Source organism: Rhinopithecus roxellana, chromosome 7 (genome assembly GCF_007565055.1).
Source record: "Rhinopithecus roxellana isolate Shanxi Qingling chromosome 7, ASM756505v1, whole genome shotgun sequence".
NCBI classification, from domain to species: Eukaryota; Metazoa; Chordata; class Mammalia; order Primates; family Cercopithecidae; genus Rhinopithecus; species Rhinopithecus roxellana.
The window spans coordinates 84,628,462-84,651,601 of NC_044555.1; the positions used below are offsets into that span (position 1 = coordinate 84,628,462).

General features: G+C 40.8%; 1 protein-coding gene across 1 annotated transcript in view; it reads left to right on the plus strand.

The window, feature by feature from the left end:
- Positions 1–23,140, plus strand: part of PPEF1 (protein phosphatase with EF-hand domain 1) — a 142,638-nt gene that overhangs the window by 113,762 nt on the left and 5,736 nt on the right. Inside the window, exons 14-16 of the mRNA XM_030934051.1 lie at positions 5,737–5,922; positions 8,285–8,427; positions 20,343–20,449. Coding sequence (XP_030789911.1) covers positions 5,737–5,922; positions 8,285–8,427; positions 20,343–20,449 — 436 coding nt within the window. The remainder of the gene's footprint in view (positions 1–5,736; positions 5,923–8,284; positions 8,428–20,342; positions 20,450–23,140) is intronic.

Here is a 23,140-nt window from a genome sequence, read left to right on the forward strand (position 1 = left end):
GACAGGGTCTCACTCCTGTAGTCCAGGTAGGAGTGCAGTAGTGCAGTTATGGCTTATTGCAACCCTGACCACCTGGGCTCAAGTGATTCTCCCACCTCATTTTTTGATTTTTTTGTAGAGACGATGTCTCACTATATTGCCCAGACTGGTCTTGAACTCCTGGGCTCAAGCGATCCTTCTTCCTCTGCCTCCAAAAGTGCTGGGATTGCAAGCATGAGCCACGGTGCCCAGTAAAAATTGCAATTTTAAATAACGTAGTCAGCTGCATTGAGGCGGCTCCCAAGAGGGAAATGACTTAATTGAGGTCTCTTGGCTAGTTAGGGAGTGATAGAGTAGGATTTGATCCTGAGGTTGACTCGAATGTCCATGCTCTTTTTTTGAAGGGATAGATGAGAGTGACAGGCATTCTCAGGAATGATGTGACCTACTTTAGTCAGCCCTTATTCAATGAGGCCTAAAGGGTGGACAGGGAGCAGGAGGAAGGTATCTAAAGAAATCTAGGATCCCTGGCTGGAAGGTTTGGGCTGACGATAGCTTTTTTTTTTTTTTTTGAGACGGAGTCTTGCTCTGTCACCCAGGCTGCAGTGCGATGACGTGATTTCCGCTCACTGCAGCCTCCGCCTCCCAGGTTCAAGCAATTTTCCTGCCTCAGCCTCCAAAGTAGCTGGGATTACAGGCATCTGCCACCACACCCAGCCAATTTTTGTATTTTTAGTAGAGGCAGGGTTTCACCATGTTGGCCATGCTGGTCTCGAACTCCTGACCTCATTCTTGATCCACCCACCACGGCCTCCCAAAGTGCTGGAATTACAGGGGTGAGCCACCACGTCTGGCCTGAGCATAGTTTTTAAAATGACATGGTCTAGGCCGGGTGTGGTCGCTCACGCCTGTAATCCCAGCACTTTGGGAGGCCGAGGCAGGTGGATCACAAGGCCAGGAGTTCCAGACCAGCCTGACCATCATGGTGAAACCCCATCTTTACTAAAAATACAAAAATTAGCTGGGCGTGGTGATGCGCACCTGTAATCCCAGCTACTCAGGAGACTGAGGCAGGAGAATTGCTTGAACCCAAGAGGCAGAGGTTGCAGTGAGCTGAGATCACGCCATTGTACTGGAGCCTGGGTGATAAGAGCAAAACTCTGTCTCAAAAAATTAATTAATTAATTAATGAAAAATGACATGGTCAAAAGCTGGAAGGGAGGATGTATAACTAAGGGAAAATATGAAAGAATAGTGAATCTATAGTATTAATGTTTTAGAAGAGAAGCATTTAGATACACCTTTCAGAGCTATTAACTCTCCCTCGAAGCACACTTTTGGAGACTGGATTACTCAGAGCTGCAGACATGTGCAAGGTGCTTCTTGAAGGATTTATTTTAGATTGAGGAGATTTAAAAGGCTGACACACAAATAGATTTTTGTTGATCAGGTCATAGAAAAGCTGTAATTCAGTAAAACGTTCCCATTTTTTTGTTTGAAAATTTTCAGGAAAGAACGTTGTAAAGAATTAATTAGTCTTTCATGCAGTGATCACCCCAAGGCTCCTGCATTTCAGAGGATAATGTGTTGTGGAGATGAAAGAGATGGTTTCTACTGAGGAATTTGTTTCGCCAACAAAGGGGCTTTTATGCAATTGTTTTGTTTGAGTTGTGGAATTAATCTTACGTTATCACTACGATCTGGGTAAACCTAGTCAAGGAAATGATTTCTAGACAGAAAAAAGAAATGCGGAACTCATGGAATGGATTCTGAAGGACAAGCTCAGTTCTTAAAAATTGTTACCCCTTGCCGGGCGCAGTGGCTCAAGCCTGTAATCCCAGCACTTTGGGAGGCCGAGACGGGCGGATCACAAGGTCAGGAGATCGAGACCATCCTGGCTAACATGGTGAAACCCCGTCTCTACTAAAAAATACAAAAAACTAGCCGGGCGAGGTGGCGGGCGCCTGTAGTCCCAGCTACTTGGGAGGCTGAGGCGAGAGAATGACGTGAACCCGGGAGGCAGCAGAGCTTGCAGTGAGCTGAGATCCGGCCACTGCACTCCAGCCCAGGCGACACAGCGAGACTCCGTCTCAAAAAAAAAAACAAAACAAAACAAAACAAAAAAACTTGATACCCCTTGTGAGTTAGAATCAAAGAAAAATGAGTGTTAGATATAGCTTCCTCATTCCATTGATGATGACTAAGGCCTGAATATGATAAGTGATTTGCCCAAGGTGACTTAGGTAATTACTTGAAGTGCTAACTCTTTGGCCAGTGCTTATTCTAGTTCAACAGAGTCCCATCATATGTACCTTGAATTTATGTAAATTTCAATTATTGCATATGGCAATAAAGGAGAAAAATACTGGAAAATTTTATTTTCATATACTTTATCACATATATAAAATATTAACATTTCCATATTATCTATATAATATATATAAAACATTCACATATCCATATTATTGTTTAGAGTTGTATACATACAATCATGTATAGTCAACCCTCCATATGCACAGGGTTCTGCATTGTGGATTCAACCAATCACAGACTGAAAATATTTGGAAAAAAAAGAAAACAATATAACAATACAATATAAATTTTAAAATATGGCATAACAGCTATTTACATAGCACTTACATTGTATTAGGTATTATAAGTAATCTAGAGATGACTTATAGTACAGATACTCTTTGACTTATGATGGATTTATCTGGACATAATTCCATCATGTCAAGGAGCTTATTGAATGCATGTTGCTTTTGCACCGTTGTGAAGTTGAAAATTGTAAGTCAGGGACCATTTGTAGACAGGAGGATGGGTGTGGGTTATATGCAAATACTATGCCATTTTATATGAGGGACTTGAGCATCCACAGATTTTAGTATCCTGGATGTAGGAGGTGGTCCTGGGACCAATCCACCTTGGATACTGAGGGGCAACTATATATGTTAAGGGTAACTTTTTTTTTTTTTTTTTTTTGAGATGGAGTCTCGCTCTGCCACCCAGGCTGGAGTGCAGTGGCCGGATCTCAGCTCACTGCAAGCTCCGCCTCCTGGGTTTACGCCATTCTCCTGCCTCAGCCTCCCGAGTAGCTGGGACTACAGGCGCCCGCCACCTCGCCCGGCTAGTTTTTTGTATTTTTAGTAGAGACGGGGTTTCACTGTGTTAGCCAGGATGGTCTCGATCTCCTGACCTCGTGATCTGCCCGTCTCGGCCTCCCAAAGTGCTAGGATTACAGGCTTGAGCCACCGCGCCCGGCCAGGGTAACTTAAGAGGTTTCCCAGGGGTAATTTTGGCTATAAATGATTTGCATCCCATGTAGAAATTGAAAGCTTAATCCCCTCCTAACAAAGCACAACTCCTTGATTTCCATCTTTCCTCCATTATTATATTACAGGTCAAATTATGTCCTCAAACATGACGTCATGGTGTAAGAGCCAGATTTGACTCAGTCGAAAATGCGAATGTTATTTTTGTCATAAACACCAGCAAAGTAAAGGGGTTCCATTATATTTATTCATAGAGTACGGTTGTGCTGATGTCGACATTCAGTGGGGAGAAAGGAGCGCCCTGGGCTGACTCTTCTTTGGGTGGTTGTAACTGTCACTTCAATCATCAAAAACTCTGCAGGTGTCTGATGTGGGCCTGGTACAGGGTTTCTCTTTTCTCTAGTTCTGACCAGGTGCTTATTCCAGGGTAGCTCTCCTGCCAGTTCTGCTCTTTTCACCTCACTGTCTTTTTCCTTACTTATTTCTAGCTCCTCTTCCATACCATACTTATCAATGGGTGTACAATCATGTTTAGCAATTCCTGGTCCTGTTCTCCAGACCTGATTTGGACCCACTAGAATAACTGCACAACTTCACATGCCTGCTTTTTCATGCACTCAAAAGAAACATGTGGAAAATAGAGACTGTTAGAATCAGTCTGTTAGAATCTGAGATACTTTACAGGTCAACTGGTCCAAATGCCTGATTCTAAAGATCTCAAAAGTGAGATCCAGGGAGGATTTTCAAGGTTGTATAGCTTTAATGGCAGAGAGAGTTTTTCTCACTACTCTTTAAGCTGTTATAGAAGTTTCAATAAAGAAGCATTACAGGCCAGGCGCAGTGGCTCATGCATGTAATCCCAGTACTTTGGGAGGCGAGGTGGGTGGATCACCTGAGGTCAGGAGTTCGAGACCAACCTGGCCAACATGGTAAAACCCTGTCTCTACCAAAAATACCAAAAATTAGCCAGGTGTTGTGGCAGGCCCTTGTAATCCCAGCTACTCAGGAGGCTGAGGCAGGAGAACCGCTTGAACCCAGGAGGTGGAGGTTGCAGTGAGCCGAGATCATGCTACTGTACTCCAGCCTAGGCGACAGAGTGAGACTCCATCACAGAAAAAAAAAAAAAGAAAAGAAACATTACAGATAGATGAGAGCCACAAAGAGGGAGCCTCCAATCTTCATGAAAAATATTATTTTGTTTTATTCTGAGATGGTGTCTTGCTCTGTTGCCCAGGCTGCAGTGCAGCGGCATGAACATGGCTCGCTGCAGCCTCAACCTCCTGGGCTCAGGAATCCTCTCACCTCAGCCTCCCAAGTAGTTGGGAACACATTCGTGCACCACCACACCTGGCTAATTTTTATTTTTTTAATTTTTTGTAGAGATGAGGTTTTGCCATGTTTACCCAGGCTGGTCTTGAACTCCTGGACCCAAGCACCCCTCCTGATTCAGCCTCCCAAAGTGCTGGGATTACAGGAAAGAGCCACTGTGCCCGGCAGAAAAATGATTTTAAAAATTTGGATCTTTAGTCCTGAACATCATGTAACCTGCATTTGCCTCTCCTGCGCCCCAAAGGAAATGTTATACTAATACAACACTTGTGGATTTAGGAGAACACATTGTGGAAAACAGTTGCTAAATGTATTGCTGAAACTGAGAATGTATTTACCATGGAGGGGGAAAGGTGAAGGAGATGCTCTAGGAGACACCCTCAGATGAACAGGTTTCCACATTTGTGTTGGGAAACAGCAAGGGCTTCCTCAGGCTATGTGCTCAACAGGACAAAAACCTGGCCCAGAGCCATAGCAGGAGACCTACCTTATGTCTTTGAACATATTAAGACACACCTAATGTGTGGGCATTGTGGGGGCTAATTTCTCCCCTGAATGTGACAATGAAGTTCTTTTAAGAGAAAAGAACCTTGTAGATTCAACAACTGTCAAACAATGGTGATGGAATTTTTAAAGCCAAAAAAAAAAAGGACAAGGGCTGATTCTTGGTTATTGTTATTGCTGTATTGGATATTCATGGAGGAGGTGAATATGAAACAATGTTCTTTTTATTTTTTTTGAGACAGGGTCTCCGTCTGTCACCCAGCCTGGAATGCAGTGGAGTGATCATGGCTCACTGCAGCCTCAACCTCCCAGGCTTAAGTGATCCTCCCATCTCAGCCTCCCTAGTAGCTGAGACTACAGGCATGCACCACCATGCCCGGCTAATTTTTGTATTTTTTGTAGAGACGAGGTCTCACCATGTTGCCCAGGCTGGGCTTGAACTCCTGGCCTCAAGCAGTCCTCCCACCTCAGCCACTGAAAGTGCTGGGATCACAGGCGTGAGCCACTGTGCCAGGCCTGAAACAATTTTCAAGGAAGAATGAGAAGTAGTCTTTGGGATACCTTGGGTTAATATTTCTGACAAATAAGTTGGAATCTAGAAAGATATACTCTCACTTGTAAGTTACAGCAAAATCTGGTTTGTTGTTCCAAGATTATTGATATTCTGTGGAGTGATCCCAGAGGCAAAAACGGCTGTTTTCCAAATACGGGCCGAGGAGGGGGCTGCTATTTTGGACCAGATGTTACTTCCAAGATTCTTAATAAATACCAGTTGAAGATGCTCATCAGGTCTCATGAATGTAAGCCCGAAGGGTATGAAATCTGTCATGATGGGAAGGTAAGCTAAAATTGTTGGTGACATTCCCATTAACATCCTTCCCCTAAGCACAGTCTTTTCTTCACAGAGTATGTCTGGCCTAGAAGCCCATGAGAAGATACCTTCTCTAGTACCAAACAGAAACCAGAGAAGGCGGGCTTCATCTAGGTGGTTTGAAAGATCCTCACTGTCCCTTGTCCTAAAAGATATTTGGTTTATTTCCCTGATCTTCCCTAATCCCAGAAACAGAAATTCTTTTTTTTTTTTTTTTTTTTTTTTGAGACGGAGTCTTGCTCTGTCACCCAGGTTGGAGTACAGTGGCGTGATCTCAGCTCACTGCAACCTCCGCCTCTTGGGTTCAAGTGATTCTCGTGCCTCAGCCACTCAAGTAGCTGGGATTACAGGTATGCACCACTACACCCAGCTAATTTTTGTATTTTTAGTAGAGACAGGGTTTCACCATGTTAGCCAGGCTGGTCTCGAACTCCTGACCTCAGGTGATCCGCCTGCCTCGGCTTCCCAAAGTGCTGGGATTACAGTCGTGAGCCACCGCACCCGGCCTCAGAAACAGAAATTCTGATACATGGCACTAAGTAGACAGACAGAAAGGCTTGGTTCTTTACTACTTGTAAGGCAACTGTCCCACACAGTGGAGTTGAGAATGTCCTTTTCCTCACAGAGTGCATAAAAGGCAACAGTGAATCCAGTTTGCTCTTGCACTTTTTACATGTTCCCTGTGCAGGGCCCAAAACACAAACCACACTTCCCTTCAGCTTCCTCAGTAGGCGACCTCCACCAAGTTGCTCACTGTAGTCAGTTTAGCTACAGCCACTAAAATGGAGTGTGTTGTGTTCCTTCAGTGGTGTCTGATCAAAGGCTAAAAGAGGTGAGGACTGAGGAGCTGGTTTCTTGTCCCAAGTTGTCCTGGGATGCACCTTTTTCTTTCTTTTTTTTTCTTTTTTCGAGACAGAGTCTCGTTCTGTTGTCCAGGCTGAAGTGCAGTGGCGTGATCTCGGCTCACTGCAACCTCTGCCTCCTGGGTTCAAGCGATTCTCTTGCCTCACGCTCCCGAGAAGCTGGGATTACAGGCGGCCGTCACTATGTCCAGCTATTTTTTGAATTTTTAGTAGAGACAAGGTTTCATGTTGGCCAGGCTTGTCTCAAACTCCTGACCTCAGGTGATTCACCTGCCTCAGCCTCCCAAAGTGCTGGGATTATAGGCATGAGCCACTGCACCTGGCCTGGAATGCACCTTTTTCTATGGTGAACAGCAATAAATAAAAATGGATACCAAGTTGTATGGCATTTCCCTCTGTGTCAGCACTTTGTTTTTCTGACCTCTATTAATTCATTTTCAGCTCATACTAACATTGCAAGATGAGTAAGGCAAGTATTGTTTAGGGTTTCTTTGTAATAAGAAAATAGATAGAAAAATAGATAGAAAACAGCAGTGGCTTGTCTAAAGTGACATGCTCATCAGGACAGAAGAGAGCCTAAGCCAGGTTCCCTGTCACCCACAAATATGGTCCTCCCGGCCGGGTGCGGTGGCTCACACCTGTAATCCCAGCACTTTGGGAGGCCAAGGCAGGTGGATCATGAGGTCAAGAGATAGTGACCATCCTGGCCAACATGGTGAAACCCTGTCTCCACTAAAAATACAAAAATTAGCTGGGCATGGTGGCACACACCTGTAGTCCCAGCTACTCAGGAGGCTGAGGCAGGAAAATTGCTTGAACCCAGGAGGTGGAGGTTGCAGTGAGCTGAGATCATGCCACTGCATTCCAGCCTGGTGAGAGAATGAGACTCCATCTCAAAAAAAAAAAAAAAAAAAAAAAAAAAAGTGTCCTCCCATATTCTACCACAGCCCAAGGCTAGTTCCTTCACAAGATAATGGTCGTGGTCCCTTCCTCTAGCCACTGTATCTCTGCCCTTAAAGCACTGACTTTCTCGGGCCCTGAACCTTCTAAATCACTCTGCTCCAGGCAGAAGAAAAAAACCTGAAATACCAGACAAATTTCGTTCTGAATGCTCAACTATTACAAGACAAGAAAATAGGGGATTTATCTCCTTGGAAAAAAAATTTGCAAAATCAGACATTAAAAAGGATTCTGAGATTTGGCACTAAAATTGTACCCAGGATTGCAGGGCCATGCGTTGAGGATGTTGGCTGAGTGGCCAGGAGTTAGTGCTCCTGGGGACACTGGGTAGTAGCCTTGTTTTCCTCCGATGCAATCATAGAAATCACATAAGACTTGGATGATTTGCAGGGTTTATGAACTTTCTTTGATTCTTGCTTTTTAAGAATTGAGCTATTTCTGACCTTATTGAATGACTTTTTGAGAAATAATTTTACGTGAACCTGACCCTCTTTTTCTTTAACCAGGTTGTGACTATATTTTCTGCTTCTAATTATTATGAAGAAGGCAGCAATCGAGGAGCTTACATCAAACTATGTTCTGGTACAGCTCCTCGATTTTTCCAGTACCAAGTAACTAAAGCAACGTGCTTTCAGCCTCTTCGCCAAAGGTGTGTATACTATACGGAGAACACAGACCCGTTATCATGGACCCGTTAGAACTAGTCCCACGTGACTAAGAGCAACCACGTGAGTGAAGACAGTCATTTATAGCTTACTCATTAGTATCAACAAAATGGAAATAGTTCCAGACACCAAGTGGTGAATGCACCCATAATTGAAACCCAAAGGAGCAATTCTAAATTTGTACATCTTTTTAGATGGATAAAGCAGTCAGTCCTCAGAAACATAACTGAATGTAAAGAAAAGAAGATTCCCCACACCCACTCAGTCCCCTAACCTACAGCCTTCTCTGACCCCCAAACAGCTCTATCTGGTCTTGGCCCTTTCTCTTCTCTATCCAGAAGTGTGTGTGACAAATAGTTGAGTGTCTCTCTCCATGTGATGGCATTCATAGCTTATACTCCTTTTCTCCCTTTCACATTATCTTTTTAAGTTTTTTTTGAGATGGAGTCTCACTCTGCGGCCCAGGCTGGAGTGCAGTGGCTCGATCTCAGCTCCCTGCAACCTCTGCCTCCCAGGTTCAAGCAGTTCTCCTGCCTCATCCTCCCAAGTAGCTGGGATTACAAGGGCCTGCCACCACACCTGGCTAATATTTTGTATTTTTGGTAGAGACAGGGTTTCACCATGTTGGCCAGGCTGGTCTTGAACTCCTGACCTCATGTGATCCACTCACCTTGGCCCCCCAAAATACTGGAATTACAAGCGTGAGCCACTGCGGCCAGTCTAAGATTTTTTACATTATAGAACTAACATGTTTGTTGTTAACAACTGAAAAAAAAAAGCAAAGAAGAATAAAGAAAATGTTAACAATCTTCTCTCCCTTCTCAATTATCCTTTTCCCCAGAGTTAACTAAAACTAGCAGCTTAGAATGGCCCCTTCCACCCTCTTCTTGCTCTTACAAAAATAGACAAGCATTTATTCAGTCATTGAATTTAAAAAAACCTTTGAGTACCTACCATGTGTCAGATACTGTTCTAGGCATAGATAATACAAGATAGGCCGAAGTCCCCTCATCAAACACATATCTCAGTATGAAGAGAAAGATGATAAACAATGTACATACTTTTTTTTGTAAGAAGTAGTCTTGCTCTGTTGCCCAGGCTGGAGTGCAGCGGCACAATCTTGGCTCACTGCAATCTCCACCTCCTGGGTTCAAGTGATTCTCCTGCCTCAGCCTCCTGAGTAGCTGGGACTATGGGCGTGCCCCACCACACTGGGCTAATTTTTGTATTTTTAGTAGAGACAGGGTTTCACCTTGTTGGCCAAGCTGGTATTGAATTCCTGACCTCAGGTGATTTGCCTGCCTTGGCCTCCCAAAGTGCTGAGATTACAGGTGTGAGCCACTGTGTCCAGTCTGTACATACATTTTTTTCTTTTTTTTTTTTTGAGACGGAGTCTTGCTCTGTTGCCAGGCTGGAGTGCAGTGGCGCGATCTCAGCTCACTGCAACCTCTGCCTCTCGGGTTCAAGCAATTCTCCTGCCTCAGCCTCCACAGGCGTGTGCCATCACACCCAGCTAATTTTTGGTTTTTTAGTAGAGATGGGGTTTCACCATGTTGGCCAGGATGGTCTTAATATCTTGACCTTGTGATCTGCCTGCCTCAGCCTCCCAAAGTGCTGGGATTACAGTATGAGCCACCACGCCCGGCCATACACATATATATATATTAAGAAAGATAGAATCACACTGCATACTGTATTCTGCAACTGAATTTTTCCCCTAAAAATTATATCATGAACATCACCCCAAGTTAGTAAAGATAGACCTAACTCATTCTTTTTAGTACATACATATTATTCTGTAGTATACATGTACCATAACAGTTATGGAGCAACTAAATCTTATCCAACTGATAGACATCCAGATTGGTTGCAGGATTCTGCATTTAAAAACAATGCTATAACTAGCATTCCTATACGTAAGGAACTCATACGACTCAACAGCAAAAAAAACAAACAAGTAATCCAATTTAAAAAATAGGCAAAGGACCTGAATAGACATTTTCCCAAAGACATACAAATGGCCAACAAGTTCACGAAAAGATGCTCAACGTCACTAATTATCAGGGAAATGCAAAGCAAAACCACAATGAGATAGATACCATCTCACACCGGTTAGAATGGCTGTTATCAAAAAGACAAAACACAAGTGTTGACCAGGGTGTGGAGAAAAGGGAATGCTTGTACTCTGTTGATAGGAATATGGATTAGTACAGCCATTATAGAAAACGGTATAGAGGTTCCTCAAAACATTAAAAATAGAAGGACCATATGATCCAGCAATCCCACTACTAGGTATATATCCAAAGGAAATGAAATCAGTATCTTGAAGAGATATTTGCATTCCCATGTTCAGTGTGGCATTATTCACAATAGTCAAGATATGGTAACAACCCAAGTGTCTGTCAAGACAGAAAAAGAAAATGTGACTGATATACGTGTTTGGATTTATATATTATATATATATAATATATAAAAATATATATAATCCCTGCATGCTCAAGTCCCTTATATAAAATAGCATCGTATTTGCATAAAACCTATGCACATCCTTCCATATACTTTAAGTCATCTCTAAATTACTTTTTTTTTTTTTTTTTGAGATGGAGTCTTGCTCTGTCACGCGGGCTGGAGTGCAGTGGCCGGATCTCAGCTCACTGCAACCTCTGCCTTCTGGGTTTACGCCATTCTCCTGCGTCAGCCTCCTAAGTGACTGGGACTACAGGCGCCCGCCACCACGCCCGGCTGATTTTTTTTTTTTTGTATTTTTTAGTAGAGACAGGGTTTCACCGTGTTAGCCAGGATGGTCTCGATCTCCTGACCTCCTGATCCGCCCGTCTCGGCCTCCCAAAGTGCTGGGATTACAGGCTTGAGCCACCGCGCCTGGCCCTAAATTACTTATAATACCGAATGCAATATAAATACTATGTCAATAGTTGTTATACTATATTGTTTAGGGAATAATGACAAGAAAAAGTCTGTACATGTTAAGTATAGGCACAACCATCTGTTTAAAAAAAAAAATAAATTCGGCCAAGCGCAGTGACTCACGCTTGTAGTCCTAGCACTTTGGGAGGCTGAGGCAAGAGGATCATTTGAACCCAGGAGTTCGAGACTAGCTGGGCAACATGGTGAAACCCCTTCTCTACATAAAATACAAAAATTAGCTGGACGTGATGGTGCACACCTGTAATCCCAGCTACTCTGGAGGCTGAGGCAGGAGAATCACTTGAGCGTGGGAGGTCAAGGCTGCAATGGGACGAGATCGCACCACTGCACTCCAGGTTGGGCAATAAAATGAGACCTTGTCTCAAAAAAAAAAAAAATCCACTGAAGGGAAACCCATGCATACAGAGGGCTGATTGTACACGCACAATGGAAAATTATTCCAACATAAAAAAGAAATACTGACATTTATGACAACATGGATGAACCTGGAGGGCATTTTGCTAAGTGAAATAAGTCAGACAAATACTGTTTGACATCACTTATATGTGGAATCTAAAAAAATCGAACTCATAGAAACAGAGAGTAGTATGGTGGCTGCCAGGGGCTGAGAGGTAGAGGATATCTGGAGATACATGTATATCAAATCATCACATTGTATACCTTAAATATATATGATTTTATTTGGCAGTTATAAATATGTTATAATTATGGTTTTATGTCATTAAAGCTGGAAAAATCCTCTGTGTGTGTGTGTGTGTGTGTGTGTGGACATATATCCATAAGTTTTAGTGAATTTTTTAATGTAAGATTTTACAATGTGGAATTTATGGAATTTATGTGTTTAAAATTTTAATAGCTACTTCAAAAGGGTTATAACATTGGACAATCTGAAAAACAACATACCATATTTATAATTTCATTATAATTTTTGGATTTTTACCTTTGTTTAGAAAATTTCTCTTTCTCTGTCTCTGTACACACACACACACACACACAAATTCTCAAATTTAACAGCTACATTGAGATGTAATTTATGTACCACAAAGTTTACCCATTTACAATTCAGTGACAGTACATTTACAGAGTTGTGCAACTATCACCATTATCTAACTTTTGAACATTTTTGCCATCCTAAAAAGAAGACTCATACCCATTGAGCAGTCATTTCCCAGTCACCTCCTCCCATCACAGCCCTAGGCAACCACTAATCTATTTTCTGTCTCTGTGGATTTGCCTATTCTGGGCATTTCATATAAATGAGATCACACAATATGTGGTCTTTTGTGGCTGGCTTCTTTCACTCAGCACAATGTTTTTGAGGTCATTCATGCTGTATTCTATATCCGTACTTCATTCCTTCTTATGGGTGAATAATGTTCCACTGTATGAATAGACGACATTTTGTTTATCCATTCATGAGTTGATAGACATTTAGGGTGTTTCCACTTCTTGGTTATTATAAACAATGGTGTTATGAACATTCATGGGCAAGTTTTTGTGTGTACACGTTTCATTTCTCTTGAGTAAATACTTGGTAATGGAATTGCTGGGTTATATGGTAATTCTATGTTTAACATTTTGAGGAACTTGCAAACTTTTTCCCAAGGGGCTTACCAGTTTACCATTTCCACCATCAGTGTGTGAGGATTCCAGGTTTTCTACATCATTGCCAACCCTTGTTATGATCTCTTTTTTTTTTTTTCGGAGACAGAGTTTCACTCTTGTTGCTCCAGGCTGGAGTGCAGCGGCACAGTCTTGGCTCACTGCAACCTCCACCTCCTGGGTTAAAGTGATTCTCCTGCCTCAGCCTCCTGAGTAGCTGGGACTACAGGCATGTGCCACCATGCCCAGCTAATTTGTGTATGTTTAGTAAAGACGGGGTTTCACCACATTGGCTAGGCTGGTCTCGAACTCCTGACCTCAGGTGATTTCCCCGCCTCAGCCTCCCAAAGTGCTGGGATTACAGGTGTGAGCCACCACGCCCAGCTTGATCTCTTTTTTCTTATTGTTGTCTTAGTGGTGTGAGGTAGAATCTCATTGTAGTGTTGAGTTGTAGTTCCCTAATGATTAATGATGTTGAGCATCTTTCCATGTACTTATTGGACATTTGTATATCTTCTTTAGAAATATTATATTTCGGGCCGGGCGCGGTGGCTCAAGCCTGTAATCCCAGCACTTTGGGAGGCCGAGACGGGCGGATCACGAGGTCAGGAGATCGAGACCATCCTGGCTAACACAGTGAAACCCCGTCTCTACTAAAAATACGAAAACTAGCCGGGCGAAGTGGCGGGCGCCTGTAGTCCCAGCTACTCGGGAGGCTGAGGCAGGTGAATGGCGTAAACCCGGGAGGCGGAGCTTGCAGTGAGCTGAGATCCGGACACTGCACTCCAGCCTGGGCGACAGAGCGAGACTCCGTCTCAAAAAAAAAAAAAAAAAAAAAAAAGAAATATTATATTTCAAGTTCATTTTCCATTTTTAATTGTCACTCTTTATTTTTGCATTGCAAGAGTTCTTTATTCTATATACACATCACTTATTCAGTATATATATATATTTTTGAGACAGGGTCTCACTTTGTTGCCCAGGTGATCATGGCTCACTGCAGCCTTGGCCTGCAGGGCTCAATTGATTCTCCTGCCTCAGCTTCTGAAGTAGCTGGGACTACAGGCACAAGCCAGCACACTTGGCTAATTTTTGTATTTTTGATGAGATGGGGTTTCACCATGTTACCCAGGCTGATCTTGAACTCCTGGGCTCAAGCGATCCACCTGCTTCAGCTTCCCAAAGTGCTGGGATTATAGGCGTGAGCCACCACGACTGGCCACTTGTTCAATATTTGATTTGCAAATATTCTCTCCCATTCTGTGGGATGTCTTATCCCTTTCTCTGTGGTATTATTTGTAGTGCAAACATTTTTCATTTTGATGAAATCTAATTTATCTGTTTTTTTTCTTGTGTGGTTCGTGCTTTTTTAGTATTGTATCTAAGAAGGCATTGCCTAACTCAGAGTCATAAGGATTCATTCCTATGTTCTCTTCTAAGAGTTTTATAGGTTTAGCTCCTATATTTAGGTTTCTGATCCATTTTAAGTTAATTTTTGTATATGATGTGAAGGAAGAGTTCAGCTTTTTTTTACATGTGGATATCCAGTTGTCCCAGAACCATGACTCAAAGACTATTCTTTCCTTCTTGGCACTCTTGTCAAAAATCAGTTTACCATAATGTAAGGGTTTGTTTCTGGCCTTTAAATTGTATTCTATTTGTCTAAGTCTATGTCTATCCTAATGCCAGTACCACACTGTCCTAATTATTATAACTTTACAAACTTACTACAGTTTTAAAACTGGTAAATGTGAGTTGAACTTTGTACTTCTTTTTAAAGATTGTTTTGGCTATTTTGGGTCCCTTGCATTTTCATGTGAATTTCAGAATCAGCTTGTCAATTTGCAAAAATACCGGCTGGGAATTTGATAGGGATTATGTTGAGTCTGTAGATCAATTTGAAGGCTATTACCATCTTAACAATATTAAGTTGTCCAATCCATGAACGTGAAATATTGTTCTATTTATTTAAATCTTCTTTAATTTCCTTCAATAATATTTTGTACTTTTCCGTGTATAAGTCTAGGACTTATTTTGCTAAATTTATTTCTAAATATTTTATTCATTTTGCTGCCATAGTAAATGGAATTGTTTTTCTTTTCTTTTCTTTTCTCTTTTTCTGGAGACAGGGTCTCACTCTGTCACCTAGGCTGGAGTGCAGTGATGCGATCATAGCTCACTGCACCCTCAAATTCCTGGGCCTTACATTAAAATTAGCATGCACCATCACACCCGGCTAAGTGTTTCAATTTTCTGTAGAGACAGGATCTCACTGTGTTGCCGAGGCTGGGCCTCGAACTCCTGGGCTCAAGTGATCCTCCAGTCTTGGAGGCTGACCACGCCCAGCCAATCAATTGTATTTCTATACACTAGGAATCAAGAATCTAAAAATATAATTAAGGAAACAGGCCAGGTGCGGTGGCTCACATCTGTAATCCCAGCACTTTGGGAGGCTGAGGCAGGTGGATCATGAGGTCAGGAGATCAAGACCAGCCTGGCCAATGTGGTGAAACCCTGTCTCTACTAAAAATACAAAAATTAGCTGGGTGTGGTGGCACATGCCTGTAGTCCCAGCTACTTGGGAGTCTGAGGTAGAAGAATGGCTGGAATGCGGGAGGCGGAGGTTGTGGTGAGCCGAGATCGCGCCACTGCACTCCAGCCTGGGCGACAGAGCGAGACTCAGTCTCAAAAAAAAAAGAAATACAATTGATTTTTGGATATTGATCTTGTACAGTCTTGATTAACTTGTTAGTTTTAATCTTTTTCTAGTAGAGTCCTTGAGATTTTCTATATTCTAGATCATATCTGTTAATGGTGTTAATGGAGATAGTTTTACTTCTTTTCCAATCTGGATCCCTTGTTTTTATTTTTCTTGTATGATCATCCTGGTTTTATTTTTCTTGTATAATCATCCTGGCTAAAACCTCCAGTACAGTGTTGAATAAAACTGGTGAAGGCAGATATACTTGTCTTATTTCTGATCTTAAGGGAATGCATTCACTCTCTGATAATTAAGTATGATGTTAGCTTTGTCTTTGTGTAGATGCCTCTCATCAAGTGGAGGAAGTTCCTTTCTATGCCTAGTTTGGTTAGTGTTTTTATCATGAAAGAGTATTGAATTTCATCAGATAAGTTTTTCTGCATCTATTGAGATGATCATGTGATTTTTGAAAATTTCAACGTTTATTTTCAAGGAGTACATGTACAGATTTGTTACATGGGTATATTGTGTGATGTTGGGGTTTGATGTATGGGTGATTTTGTCACCCAGGTAGTGAGCATAATACCCAATACTTAGTTGTTCAGCCCTTGCCCTCCTCTCTCCCTCCCCCTCGAGTAGTTCCCAGTGTCTATTGTTCCCATCTTTATGTCCATGTGTACCCAGTGTTGAGCTCCCACTTAAAAGTGAGAACACATGGTATTTGATTTTCTGTTCCTATGTTGATTCACTTAGGATAATGGCTTCCAGCTGCATCCATGTTGCTGCAAAGGAAATGATTTTGTTTTTTTGTGGCTGTGTAGTATTTCATGGTGTATATGTATTGCATTTTCGTTATCCAGTCCACCATTGATGGACACCTAGGTTGATTCCGTGTTTTTGCTATTGGGAATAGTTCTATGATGAACATACAAGTGCATGTGTTTTTGGTACAATGATTTATTTTCCTTTGGGTATATACCTAGTAATGGGATTACTGGGTCCAATGGAAGTTCCATTTTTAGTTCTTTGAGAAATCTCCAAACTGCTTTCTACAGTGACTGAACTAGTTTGCATTTACACCAACAGTGTATAAGCATTCCCTTTTCTCTGCAGCCTTGCCAATATTTACAATTTTTTGACTTCTGAATAATATCCATTCTGACTGGTGTGAGATGGTATCTCATTGTGGTTTTGATTTGCATTTCTCTGATGTTCAGTGATGCTGAGCATTTTTTCATATTGGTCGGCCGCTTATATGCCTTGTTTTGAGAAGTGTTTGTTCATATCCTTTGCCCACTTTTTAATGGGTCTATTTGGTTTTTGCTTGTTAACTGGTTTAAGTTCCTTATAAATCCTGGATATCAGACCTTTGTTGCATACATAGTTTGTGAAGATTTTCTCCAAATTTTTAGGTTGTCTGCTTACTCTGTTGATATTTTCTTTTGCTGTGCAGAAGTTCTTTAGTTTAATTAGTTGTCATCTGTCAATGTTTGTTTTTGTTACAGTTGCTTTTGAGGACTTAGTCATAAATTATTTCCTAAAGCTGATGTCCAGAAGGGTATTTCCTAGGTTTTCTTCTAGGATTTTTATAGTTTGAGGTCTTACATTTATTAATAAGTCTAATCCATCTTGACTTAATTTTGCATATGGTGATAGGTACGGGTCCAGTTTCATTCTTCTGCATATGAATAGCCAGTTATCCCAGTGTCATTTATTGAATAGGGAGTCCTTTTCCCATTGTTTATTTGTTCTGTGTTAATATGGTATATTACATTGGTTGATTTCAGATATTAGACAAAGCTTGCATTCCTAGAATAAATCCCACTTACCCATGGTGTATAATCCTTTTATACGTTTCTGGATGCCATTTGCTAGTATTTTGTTGAGGATTTTGTATCTATGTTCCTAAGAGATACTGGTCTGTAGTTTTCTTGTGATCTTTATCTGGTTTTTGTATCAAGGTAATACTAGCTTCTAAGTGGGCCATATTCCCACCTCTTCTTTTTGGAAGAGTTTGTGAGTAATTAGTATTAATTCTTCCTTAAATGTTTCATAGAATTCACCAGTGAAGCCAGCTGGCTCTGGGCTTGTCTTTGTGAATCATTTGATTACTTAGACTTTTTACTTGTTACAGGCATGTTCAGTTTTTTAATTTTTTCCTAGTCAGTTTTGATTGTTTGTGTCATTCTAGCAATTGGTCCTGTGTTATCTAATATGTTGGTCCATAATTGTTCTTAGTATTTCTTTATAATCTTTCTGACTTTTGTAAGGTCAGTAATGATGTCCCCTCTTTCACTCTTGATTTGAGAAATTTGAGGCTTTTTTCTTTTTTTTCTTGGACATTCTCAAGGTTTGACAATTTAGTTGATCTTTTCAAAGAACCAATTTTTTGTTTTCTTGACTTTTCTTTATTATCTTTCCATTCTCTATTTCATTTCTTACTGTTCTATTCTTTATTATTTCCTTTTATCTGCTTATGTTGGGTTCAATTTACTCTTTTTTCCAATTTTTTATTTTATTTATTTATTTATTTATTTTTGAGATGGAGTTTTGCTCTTGTCGCCCAGGCTGGAGTGCAGTGGCGTGATCTCGGCTCACTGCAACCTCCGCCTCCCGGGTTCAAGCGATTCTCCTGCCTCAGCCTCCCAAGTAGCTGGGATTACAGGCGTGCGCCACCACATCCAGCCTTTTTCCAATTTTTTAAAGTGGAAGTTTATGTTATTGATTCGAGATCTTTTTTCTTTTTTAATATCGGCACCTATAGTTATAAATTTTTATATAAGCACTACTTCAGTGTATGCCATATGTTTTGGTATGTTGTATTTTCATTTTCACTCATCTTATTTTCTGACTTCTCCTGTGATTTCTTCTTTGACCTATTGGTTATTTAAGGTTTTGTTGTTTAATTTTCTTATATTTGTGACTTGCCCAAATTTCTTCTGTTGTTAATTTTTAATTTATTTATTTTTCCCAAATTACTTTCTGTTATGAATTTACTTCTTTCAATAAATCCTAAATTTGTTTTCAAAGTAAAGATACTTTGATCTTAATCATTTTAAATCTATTAAGGCTTATATTATGGCCTAGCATTGAGTCTATTGTGGAGAATGTTCCACATGTACTATAGAAGAATGTAATTCTCTTGTTGTTGGGTGGAGTGTTTTATACATGTCTGTGAGGTCTAGTTGGTCTGAGTGCTGTTCAAGTCTTCTATATCCATGTTGATTTTCCACCTAGTTGTTTCATCCATTACTGAAAGTCAACTATTAAAGTCTCAATATTATTGCTGAATTGTCTGTGTCTCCCTTCATTTCTGTCCGTTTTTGCTTCATGTAGTTTTGGCTCTGTTGTTAGGTTCTCATGTGTTTATAATTGTTTCATCTTCTTGATGGACTGTTTTATAATTGTAAAATATCCCTCTTTGTCTCTGGTAACAATTTTTGTCTTAAAGTCCATTTTGTCTGCTATTGGTATGCCACTCTAGCTCTCATGCTTGCCGTTTGCATGGGATTTCCTTTTTTGTCCTTTTCCTTTTAAACTCTTTGTATCTTTGAAACTAAAATGTGTGTCCTGTTGACAACATATAGTTGGATCTTGTTTTGTTGTTTTTATCCAGTTTCACAATATCTGCCTTTTGATTATTTAATCCATTCTCATATGATGTTATTATTGATATGCCTGGATTTACATCTACCATTTTGCCATATGTGTGTGTGTGTGTGTACATGCACAAAAAATACAAAGAGGAACAAAATTGTCATTATATGTATGTGTGTGACTATTTTGTTCCTCTGTTCCTCCTTTATTTGAAAATTTATTTTTGTAAATGGTCTGTGGTAGAGGTTGAAGTCCAGGTAGTTAGCTAACTATGCTAGCAATCTTTTTAAAAATTGTCCTTTTCTACTGAATTGCAATACCTCTGTATTATATATATTATTCCCATACATAGTTTGATATATTTATGAATTTTTTTTTTTTGAGACGAAGTCTGGCTCTGTTGCCCAGGCTGGAGTGCAATGGCACGGCCTCAGCTCACTGCAACCTCCGCCTCCCAGGTTCAAGCAATTCTCCTGCCTCAGCCTCCAGAGTAGCTGGGACTACAGGCATGTGCCACCATGCTCAGCTAATTTTTGTATTTTTAGTAGAGATGGGGTTTCACAGTTTTGGCCAGGATGGTTTCGATTTCTTGACCTTGTCATCCACTAGCCTCGGCCTCCCAAAGTGCTGGGATTACAGGCGTCAGCCACCGCACGCAGCCTTTGTTTATGAAATTTCTATTATGTTCTACTCATGTATCAGTCTTCTCAGTGTCAATATCTGTTGTTTTATCTCAGTGATTTAATGATAAATTTCAATATCTGGTATAGTAAGTTCCTCTTTATTTTCCTTCTTTTCAAATGATTGTTCATGTGAGTTTTGACATTCAAAAGAAAATACTATTTGTAATCCTTTTAAAACCTCACGAAAGGCGTGTGTGCATGTACACACACATACACATACATATACATATGCATACATTTACCATCTAGTAGCGATATGTGAGAATCTAGGCAATTCATTTAAAGTAAAAATTCATAAATACTGCACATTAAAATGAAACACAACAGGATGATTTATGTTACTTTTACCTAATTATTGTTTTCTTTACAGAGTGTATACTATGGAAAGCAGCGCCATCAAGATATTAAAAGAGAGAGTGATTTCACGAAAAAGTGACCTTACTCGTGCTTTCCAACTTCAAGACCACAGAAGATCAGGTAACAAATTTCTATAACATTTACAATTTCTTAACACAGCAAGTTACATACAGATCACTTTTCATTTTCTTTGCTTCCTTAGGATTTCAGTTCTCCATTTTTACTAAGAAGGAAGAATAGAGATAAAAATAAAATATCCATTATTTGCTCAAAAAAGTCTTATTTCTCCCTTTTAGCAAGTTATTTTCAACTTGGAAAACTAACAACAACCCTGAATTAAACTTCTTTTTTTTTTTTTTTTTGAGACAGAGTCTTGTTCTGTTGCCCAGGCTGGAGTGTAGTGGTGTAATCTCAGCTCACTGCAACCTCCGCCTCCTGGGTTCAAGCAATTCTCCTGCCTCAGCCTCCTGAATAGCTAGGATTATAGGCACGCGCCACCACAACGAGCTAATTTTTATATTTTTAGTAGAGACGGGGTTTCACCATGTTGTTCAGGCTGGTCTTGAACTCCTGACCTCATGATCCATCCACCTTGGCCTTCCAATCCCTTCACGCATGGGATTACAGGCGTGAACCACCCGGCCCCAAACCTCTATTCTGATAATATGCTAGACTAGACATTCTGGAGGGCCTTCCCATTAACAACAGCTAGATTTTGGAGGATGTAGAATGTTAATGCATTTACCAGCCTCACAATAACGTGAATCTTCCAGCTGCATCTTCACTTTCCATGAAAGATGATTTGAAACCACATGTGGGAGCATGGAGCAACAAGAAAGCACAAAAGGCTAGATTGTCCTGGGGCCCAATGCTGATATTGGTATAGCAATCAATTCTGAGACTAAATTATAATATAGTAGAAAGATGGAAAAGCTGAATTTGAGACTTCCATCATCATGCTTCGACCCTCAAAGTGGCTAAAGTTGTCCTAAGTCTGTAATGCTCCCTGACTCTTGGCAAGCAAATGCAAATTTATCTTTGAGGGAAGCATCCCTAATTTTGGCCACTCGTGTATCCGGAGATTAAGATCCACTCACATGAGCTCACAATCAAAAATTACCAAACAAACAAGGATACAAACTACTAGGAGTGAGAGTCAGCAGAAACAACAGTTCCCTGAGGACATCAAATATTGGAATTATCAAATAAATATGTTTAAAGGAAATATGGAATCAGAAACATGCATTTGGGAATGATTTGAAGAAAAACCAAATAGATAGAAAATATACTTTAAAAAAGAAAAAGCGGCCAGGCGCGGTACCTCACGCCTGTAATCCCACCACTTTGGGAGGCCAAGGCGGGCGGATCACAAGGTCAGGAGATGGAGATCATCCTGGCTAACACGGTGAAACCACGTCTCTACTAAAAACAGAAAAAACAGCCGAGCGTGATGTCGGGCACCTGTAGCCCCAGCTACTTGGGAGGCTGAGGTAGGAGAATGACGTGAACCCGGGAGGCGGAGCTTGCAGTGAGCAGAGATCGCGTCACTGAACTCCAGCTTGGGCGACAGAGCCAGACTCCGTCTCAAAAAAAAAAAAAAAAAAAAAAAGGGAAAAAAAAAGAAGAAAAAGCATAATGGATGGGTTAAACGGAAGATTAGACACTATTCAAGAAAGAATTAGGTTAGGAGTTATAAACAGGCCAGGCGCAGCAGCTCACACCTGTAATCCCAGCACTTTGGGAGATTGAGGTGGGTGGATCACATGAGGTCAGGAGTTTGAAACCAGCCTGGCCAACATGGTGAAACCCCACCCCTACTAAAGATACAAAAAAAAAAAAAAAAAAAGAAAAAGAAAAATAATTAGACGGCCATGGTGGCAGTCGCCTGTAATCCCAATTACTTGAGAGGCTGAGACAGGAAAATTGCTTGAACCCAGGACGGGGAGGTTGCAGTGACCTGAGACCGCACCATTGCACTCCAGCCTGGGTGACAAGAGTGAAATTCTGTCTCAAACAAACAAAAAAAGAGTTATGAACAGTAAAATGAGAAGTTTAACATACACCTACCCAGGGTACTGGGAGGAGAGAATAGAATGTAAGAGACCATATATTTGACATGGTAATGGCTGAGACATTTCCAGAATTGATAAAAGACTCAAATTCATAAAGAGGGACAGTGATTCTCATGTACAATAAAGTTAAATCCACACCTACACACACTTGTTGTGAAACTCCAGAGCACCAGTAGCAAAGAAAAAACCTTTAAAAAGCAGGCAGAGAGGAAACAACATATTGCTACAAAGAGATAACAATTAGACTGATAGATTTCTCAACAGTTGCAAAATTAGACCATAGAATCATATACACAAAACATTGGAAGTTAAATTTAGAAAAAGATATACTATGAAAACACTAACAAAAACAAAACTAAAACAGCTTTATGAGTATCAGGCAAAGTAGACTCTAAGGAGGTATATATTACTAGAAATAAAAAGGACATTTCACAATGATAAAAGCTTATGCCAATTGAATCCATTCTAAATGCGTATGTACTTATTCATATAGCTTCAAAACTATTCAGAACAAAAACTGACAGAATAAAAAGTAGAAGTAGAAAAATCTACCACGATAGAGGGAGGTTTTAATACTCCTGTCTCAGGAACTAAAAGAACAGATAAAAGATTAGCAGACTTTTTTTTTTTTTTGAGATGGAGTCTTGCTCTATCGCCCAGGCTGGAGTGCAGTGGTGCGATCTTGGCTCACTGGAACCTCCACCTCCCAGGTTCAAGAGATTCTCCTGCCTCAGCCTCC